Raw genomic sequence first — 9,025 nt, 5'->3', positions numbered from 1 at the left:
TTAGTATACGGTAATATCTATATTTTATGACAATTTTTTATATTTAACATAATAGTCCCCATGATTATATTATTTAACCTGTATTTTTAGTGAAAATAAGTATAATCCTTCAACTTAATACAATACTAGATGTGAATACTTATTTTGAGTTTTTAAAAATTTTTTTAGTAAGAAAGCAGGGTTTATTGAGAGGACAGAAAAGCACCCACAGTGGTAGGGGACCTGAAGGGGCTACCCCGAATATTTATTTTAAAAAAGAACTAATTTCGACTCAAGAGAACTATACAATCTTAAAAATCATGATGTGGGTACTAAGTTTTATTTGCCTTTAAATTATACAATCAGAACAAACACGTTATTCAAAATATTAAGTTTTCTTGTGTTTTACAGAAGAAAAAGAAACTGAAGTGAAACTGTAGGAATTGCTGAACTTCAGATAAATGTTTCTTCAAAACAAGAGATACTAGTTCCTAAAAGATTCTTCTAAAGTTAAAAAAAAAAAGATTAAGAAAATATTAAGTCTTTGGGTTATTACATTAAAAAAAAACAACAACGTTTCTTAATGGACGTATGTTTACATTTACAGGTAGTAAACTTAGTCTCCTGTCTCATAAAACTCAAAAGACACCACTGATGTCTAAACTAAGCAAAACAATAAAAGCCTCTTTTTACATAAAAAACTTTAAAGACTAAATCTACCTTAACATTTCCAAGAAAACTTAATACACAATGGCTAGTTTGAAAGCAAAATGCTATACAAATCACTTTTAAGAAAAGAAATACATTAGGGATTATGCTTATAGCCAGTAGTATCAACTGAAACCCCAAAGGATGACACATGAATTCAGAGTATCAGACGGTCCTCTCCTCCCTCCTGAATTACCTGACCAATGGAAGTTTGGTTTTGTTGTTTCAGAAAGCACTGTTTCTTACATTCCATTAATTGTTCAAGATCACGCCACATTTTTGCTTGTTTCATATTTGGACCATGACTTTCTCGTACAGCTTTTTGTTTTTCCCGAAGTTTCTATCATAAAAAAATCAAGAATAATTAAATCTCAGTTACAGGGACTTACTTCTATTGTTATAGTCAATATCACATTATATTGACCAATAAAACAATATGGTTATAGTCAATATTGTATGGTACATTTGATGAATAATAGTTAAACTAGATGATAAAAATTAATTAAATTTAAGGTAAATGTAAGCCAGTCTAAAGTTAAAAAGAAAAGAAAAATATAACACGAAGAAGGGGAGGAAAATAAAGGGAATCAGGAAAGTGGAACAGTATCACAGTGTGGAAACAGAATGTTTGATTTCGGAAGTTAGAAGACTTGAGTTTTAACCTTGGTTTTGTCAGTAGGTGTAAGCAAGTACTCAATTTCTCTGGACTACAGTTTTCTCAACTGTCAATTAAGGCTAATAATAGGGGACAGGTTGAGTGTGGTGGCTCATGCCTGTAATCCCAGCACTTTGGGGGGCTGAGGCAGAGGATTGCTTAAGATCAGGAGTTTCGGCTACTCGGAAGGCTGAGGCGGAATGATCGCCGGAGCCCAGCAGGTCGAGGCTGCGGTGGCCGGGAGCGGCCACTGTACTCCAGTCTGCGCGACAGAGTGAGACTCCAACTCAAAAAAAAAGATCAGGAGTTTGAGACTAGCCTGGGTAACACAGCAAGACCTTGACTCTATAAAAATAAATAAATAAAAAATGATAGGGGATAGCAAAAGTATCTGCTTGACAAGATTATGTTGGGGGCTGGAGATGGAAAAAAAGATTATTTTTCAAATGACATAATTGATACGGAAATACCTGATAAGCTACCATGTATCTTGTATGTTATTATTATTATTAAATATTACATTTTATTCTGAAACAGTATATACTCTACATATGTCCAAATACATCAAATTGTATGCATATATTCTTCAGAGAGAAAGCCCAGTGATTAAAAGTTGCACTATTAAATAGGCCAAAACCCTTATCAGAATGGTTTTTGTCACTAACAGCTAGGAGGGTTCCACCTGTCAAAACGGGTCTGCTCATTGACTCTAAAGTTGTAGACAGGAACAGGCATCTTGGGTAAGTTGCAGGACTGTGCTCTGGTTCTGTGTCACGGCACAGGGAGGCAGGATGGCTGCGAAGTAGGCACAAAGAGAGAGACAACGAGGCAGTGGAAAGGAGCCGGCTCGGTGGCTCAGCTGCCACCCCGCGCCTGGGGAGGCTGAGGGGAGTGGATCGCCTGAGTCCGCGGGTTCGAGACCCGCCTGGGCAGCGAGACCTCATCTCTACAATAAATCAAAAAATGAGCCGGGCATGGTAGCGCGCGCCTGTAGTTCCAGCTACTCGGAAGGCTGAGGCGGAAGGATCGCCGGGGCCCAGCAGGTCGAGGCTGCGGGGGCCGGGAGCGGCCGCTGCACTCCAGTCTGGGCGACAGAGTGAGACTCCGACTCAAAACAAAAAGAAAGATAGTAGAAAGAAAGAGAAAGAGAAAAGGAAAAAGAGAGGGGAGTGAGAGAGGGAGGGAAAGTGGAGGGAAGAAAGGAAAGAGAGAGGGAAATGGAGAGAAGATGGAAGTACACATATAAGGAAGCACAGCGTGGCAGAAACACCTACACTGATACCACGTGTCTTGGAGAAAATCGCCAAGAGGGACAGAAAATAAGCAAAGACATAGGAGCAGATCACACAGGCATATCTTCTCCTTTGCTCTTTCAGCATATGGCCAATTTGCTAGTCGATCTAAGGGCACAAATGAGAATGCTGGTAGTTGGTACCTGCCCAAATAAGAGGATAAACTAAGCTGAGACAAGAGTCAAACCACTATGAATAATGAAAACAAAGTTAACAACAAACAGCGATAGAAAACAAAACAGAATTTTAAAAATATAATTTAAATACAAGCAGCTATTTTTTCTTTGTAGAAAAATAAAAAATAGAAATTTATCTAGTAACTGAGGAGTACAGAAAATTTTTGATGCAATACCTGGCATATGAATACATCTATTTATATTATAACTGATGTATCTTACAACAAATATTTTTATCCTCATAAACTAAAACAAAAGTATTTAGAAAGGCCAATAAACAGACCAAACATTTTAGGAATTCTGAGCATAATTTTAAGATACTACTTAACCTGTAACTTTTCTTATATTATTACAATAATTTCCTTGTCAAAAATCCTAACAACCTATAAAAGTTATTTTAAGAAACAAAGACAGAATGTGAGCACTGTGTCAGAAATATTAAATGTCATATTCTTCATAACCATATGTTTGAAACCTTTAACTTTTATGAATACAACTGACTTTAGTATGTAATTTATTTCAAACCTTATCATTTAGCACAGCTTTATTTTGTTTATAGTTGCAATGAACAAAAAGTACTTATCACAGATTTCATTGCTCTTTAAAGGGGAAGGTAATAGAGTAGAGGGAAACTCAGTTGGCCTGAAGATGTCTATGATGTCCAGTCTATGATGGCTTGAAGGGCTTAGACTAATTTTTTTTTTGAGTCGGAGTCTCACTCTGTTGCCTAGGCTGGAGTGCAGTGACATGCTCACGGCCACCGCAGCCTTGAACTGCTGGGCTCAGGCGATCCTTCCGGCGCAGTCTTCCAAGTAGCTGGAGCTACAGGCGTGCGCCACCACGCCCAGCTAATATTTGGATTTATTGTAGAAACAAGGTCTCGCCAAGTTGCCCAGGCTGGTCTTGAACCTGTGGGTTCAGGCAATCCTCTCACCTCTGCCTCCCAAAGTGCTAGGATTACAGTCATGATCCATCATCAAAGGGCTTAGACTATTATTACTTTGACAGGTTACATTTGTTGTATGTTTGCTTTGAAAATTTAGATCTACCCTAAAGTAGAGGATCAAAAAGCTTTGTTTCTTAAATTATACAGCCTGATAATTGGGAAAAGAGCTAGTTATTGGTTTGTTTTGCTTAAATATACTTGATGTCAGACTGCTGCTACCACTTTCCCCCAGATTCTGCTGTAAAACACTACATTGGAAATGAGAAAGAATAATCTTAAATTAGATTTAGCAATTAAGTTTGAATCTCAGGATGAATTCAAGGCTTCATAAATATTTCTATACACACAACATCCATTCAGATACTTTTCAAAACAAAAGAAATAGATAACTGTTTTTATTTAAAAAGTACATTCCTTAACATAAAATCTTTGGATAAAAGTCAACTATTGACAAGCATATCAACTCCTAAAAACTGAAAAATTTCTAGTTAGAATACTACACAAATGAATGTTTGTAACTAGATTCAAATACATGCTTTCAAACATGAACAAACATTATTTCTTTTTTTCTTTTGAGTATGGTGTGTCATCCCATAAAGGAAATAAGGTATACAGAATTAATGATTTATCTGATAAATGAAGAAATCAGCTTAAAGAAGGTTTCCTTTTATTTTTCCTACTGGCTTTTATTAGTATAATGATCATTCATTCACAAATCACAAAGAAAGAACACAGTACTTTTTTAGAGAAATGGCTGATTCCAGGTTTGGTGCAGGAAATGTGCAGTTTGAGCCTTGAATGTTTTGTCACACCAGAAAATAAAGAAGCCATTAAAGTCTACTGGGGTTGTTTCAAAAGGACTCAAGAGCTGACTTAGGCTGGACAATTTGAGTACTGACAGGAATAATAGCCACAATATGTTGAAACATATCAAACATGTTAAATCTAGAACTTACAAGATACTTTTGAGGGATGAAGAAAAGCCAATTAATCATTTTGAAAACCAGTAAATAAGTGAATCAAGTAGTTATTCTGCTTTTCTTTTTTTTTTTTTTTTTTTTTTTTGAGTTGGAGTCTCACTCTGTCGCCCAGACTGGAGTGCAGTGGCCGCTCCTGGCCACCGCAGCCTCGATCTGCTGGGCTCCAGCGATCCTTCTGGCTCAGCCTTCCCAGCAGCTGGAACTACAGGCGCGTGCTACCACGCCCAGCTAATTTATTTTTTTGATTTATTGTAGAGATGAGGTCTCGCCCAGTTGCCCAGGCGGGTCTCGAGCCCGTGGGCTTACGTAATCCACTCACCTCAGCCTCCCAAAGGCGGGGTATTACAGGCTGAGCAACCGAGCCTGGCTATTCTGCTTTTCTTATATGAACTGTACCTCAGGGTAACTAAACGGTAGACAATGAGAAGTTGTTCTTAACAAAATTATCCCAGTCAATAAATGAAGAAGGAACAATGTAATTAGAATGTTACTACTATACAACCTCCTGCGAATTATGAATCTAGGAAATCATTATTATTATTTTTTGAGTCGGTGTCTCATTCTGTCACCCAAGCTGGAGTGTAGTGGCACACTCATGGCCACTGTAGCCTCGAACTGTTGGGCTCATGTGATCCCTCCGCCTCAGCCTTCTAAGTAGCTGGAACCACAGGCACGCACCACCACGTCTGGCTTGTCTCAAACCCCTGGGCTCAGGCAATACTCTCGCCTCGGTCTTTCAAAGTGCTGGGATTACAGGCTTAAGCCACTGAGTCTGGCCTAGGAAGTAACTATTACTGGCTACTTACACCACAAAAAGAGAACCTCCTGACAGTAGCACATAAAACCACCTATGACTCTGGGCGCAGTGGCTCACGACTGTAATCTCAGCACTCTGGGAGGCTGAGGCAAGAGGATTGTCTGAGCTCAGGGATTTGAGACCAGCCTAAGCAACATGGCAAGACCTTGTCTCTACAATAAATCAAAAAAGTAGCCGGCGTGGTGGCGTGCAACTGTGGTTCTAGCTATTTGTAAGGCTGAAGTGGAAGAATCGCCTGAGCCCAGCAGCTCGAGGCTATAGTGGCCATGAGTGCCACTGCACTCCAGCCTGGGTGACAGAGTGAGACTCCGACTCAAAACAAAACAAAATTAAAAAAAAAAAAACAAAAATACCACTTATGAAGCAAGTTTCTAGATCTAACTACTAATTCATAGGATATACCGGGGACAGAAGAATATAACATGCTAACTGATACCACATGGATGCCATCAGCAAAGTTCAGAATGTTGGAAACCTGTCAGGACAAATGACCAGGGTTTTTTCTTCCAACAAATAAATTGTAAAGAAAAACAATGGAGGAATAACATAGAGAAAAAGAGACTTAAGAGATATATCAACTAATAATAATGTTATAGACTTTTATTAGGATCCTGATTCAAACAAATAAAGCATTAAAAATTATGAGACAACTGGTGATGTCTGAACATTGAGTACTGATTATTATGTAATTATTATTAAATTCTTTTTGGTAGAATAATGGTATTTTGTTAGTGTTTAAAAAGAGCCTTCATAATATATACTGAAATATGACCAGATGAAATAATAAGATGTACAAAATGTGCTTAAAATAATTTGGAAAAAATAATTTAAGGTAGATACTAGATGAGGCTATAGATAAGACAAGACTGGCCATGAGCTTAATTATTGAAGTTGGGAGATGAGTGCACATGGATTGATCAAGTTATTTTCTCTACCTTTTAAATAGTTTTGAAATTTTCCATAATAAAAAGTTTATTTTTACTTTTTTTTTTTTGAGTTGGAGTCTCACTCTGTCGCCCAGGTTAGAGTGCAGTGGCATACTCACCGGCATTGCAGCCTCGACTTGCTGTGGTCAGGCAATACTTCTGCCTCAGCCTCCCAAGTAGCTGTAACCACAGGTGTGCGCACCATGCCTGGCAAATTTTTTGATTTATTGTAGAGACGAGGTCTCATTAAGGAGACAGCCTGGGCGACAGAGTGAAACTCTCACTCAAAAACAAAAACAAAAACAAAACACCACCAACAACAAAAACAAACAAACAAACAAAAATCACTGAAGATGATCTTATAGCTCATCTAGGAATTTAATTTTTTAATTTCTCATCTACCTATTTCAGCTTAAATATGAGGAAATGAACTTATCGAGAATCATGAGCCTAGTACTAAAGCCAGGCCATTTGACAACTGGTGATCGTTCCTTTTAATTATTGTGTAAGTCTTGCCCCCAACCCCCAAAATGGCAAAGCTGGTGTCTTTAAAAAGACTATAAAAATGTGCTGCTTTATGAAGTCAGTCAGAATCATCAACCAGTTAGTCATTTAAGTTCTGATGGCCAAGGTTTGTACTATCTATCACCTTTTCTAGGAGTGGCTCAGAGAACCGAGAAATCAATACTCAATCACATACTCTATTTCAGTAGCCCTCAGGTGACTCTGGCAGAGAGGAGCTAAAATCTCAAGTAATGTTTTCAAATTATTTGTATTAAATGAATCAATGTTTGTAAAGGCTTAGTAGACCAATACCTGGATCACAGTACGAGCTTTGTGTTTAACAAATAAAATAAATGAATAAACTTATATATATCTCATAAACAGAGATATCTGAGAATAATCTAAAAACTATATGGTGAACATTACTATGAACTCTGTTACTTAAAACTAAATGGCCGGGCTTGGTGGCTCAGCCTGTAATCCCGTGCCTTTGGGAGGCTGAGGTGAGTGGATTGCCTGAGCCTGCGGGTTCGAGACCCGCCTGGGCAGTGAGACCTCATCTCTACAGAGTTGACAGAGTGAGACTCCAACTCAAAAAAACAAAAAAAACCAAAAAAAAAAAACTAAATGTTTTTTTTCTTTCAAAATCCATTGTGCCTTTACTTAAAACTAAATTCTTAAGGGAGAGCCTACATCTTTAAAAGGAATAAACAATTTCCCCTCAAAAACTGTACTATAATCTTTTGAAAACGACAATGTCGTAATCATGCACAGTACTGAAAGCCTGAATTAGTTAGACACATTTAAAAAAATAAATAATAATTCTTACCTTTCCAAGGTGTTCTTGTTCAGCAATATTTTTGGTATACTGTTCCCTAGGGAGTCAACATAAAGATTTACATTCAATTTACTTCAGTTGATTTGATCATACAACCTAATTATAAATTAACATTTCTATTTCTTTCTTTTTTTTTTCTCACTCTGTCGCCCAGACTGGAGTGCAGTGGCCGCTCCCGGCCACTGTAGCCTCGACCTGCTGGGCTCTGGCGATCCTTCCGCCTCAGCCTTTCAAGTAGCCGGAATTACAGGCATGCGCTACCACAACTGGCTGATTTTTAAAAATTTATTGTAGAGATGAGGTCTTGCTGCCCAGGTGGGTCTCGAACCCATGGGCTCAGGCAATCCACGCACCTCAGCCTCCCAAAGGCACGGGATTACAGGTTGAGCCACTGAGCCCGGCTAACATATCTATTTCAATATATTCGGTAATATAGTTTAGGATACTAGAGTCAGAATGAAACCCATTATTTTATTATTTTATTTTTATTTATTTTTTTAGTTGGATTCTCACTTGTCGCCCAGACTGTAATGCAGTGGCACGATCACAGCCACTGCAGTCTCAACCTGCTGGGTTTAGTTGATCCTTTTGCCTCAATCTTCCAAGTAGCTGGAACTACAGACGTATGCCACAACACTCAACTAGTTTTTGTGATCTGTTGTAGAGACGAGGTCTCACCAAGTTGCACGGACTGGTCTCGAACAACCAGGTTCAGGCAATCGTCTCGTCTCAGTCTCCCAAAGTGCTGGGATTACTGGCTGAGCCACTGCACCTGGCCGAAATCCATTATTAAATACTTTGCCTTTCCCCATCTTTAGTCAGTTCTCCCAGTAAATAATAATTTAAGAAAAAAGAAGGCAAAACATTACATAGGTATTAAGTTAAGAGAAGTAAAATGTTAAATACTATTTCTGGTTAATCTGCCTTTAAAACAATGGCAGTCCATTTGCTAAAATTACACTTTGCTTTTGAAGAGGTTTACAGAAAGAAAGAAAAAAAGAATTCACTTTTTTTTTTTTTTTTTTTTTTTTTAGTCAAAGTCTCACACTCTTGTCACCCAGGCTGGAGTGCAGTGGCATGTTCATAGCCACTGCAGCCTCAACCTACTGGGCTCAGGCGATCCTTCTGCCTCAGCCTTCCAAGTAGCTGGAACTACAGGCATGCACCACTACACCCAGCTATTTTTTTTGATTTATTGTAGAGA

At 38.3% G+C, this 9,025-nt stretch overlaps 1 protein-coding gene across 2 annotated transcripts in view; it reads right to left on the bottom strand.

Moving 5' to 3' along the window:
- Positions 1-283: 283 nt before the first annotated feature.
- IFT81 (intraflagellar transport 81) overlaps positions 284-9,025 on the bottom strand; it is a 115,883-nt gene continuing 107,141 nt past the window's right edge. Inside the window, exons 18-19 of one of the 2 annotated variants that reach the window (XM_008071169.1) lie at positions 7,813-7,858; positions 284-1,027 (exon numbers count right to left, since the gene is read on the bottom strand). In XM_008071169.1, the coding sequence (XP_008069360.1) occupies positions 845-1,027; positions 7,813-7,858 (229 nt within the window). In that variant the 3' untranslated portion in view covers positions 284-844. The remainder of the gene's footprint in view (positions 1,028-7,812; positions 7,859-9,025) is intronic. The other variant, XM_021719110.1, reaches the window with a different exon arrangement.

The sequence above is a fragment of the Carlito syrichta genome, unplaced genomic scaffold, assembly GCF_000164805.1.
Source record: "Carlito syrichta isolate Samal-C Ts95f unplaced genomic scaffold, Tarsius_syrichta-2.0.1 Scaffold314146, whole genome shotgun sequence".
Taxonomy (NCBI): Eukaryota; Metazoa; Chordata; class Mammalia; order Primates; family Tarsiidae; genus Carlito; species Carlito syrichta.
Note: the sequence above shows the minus strand (reverse complement) of the source record. Positions and strands in the feature narration are given on the sequence as shown.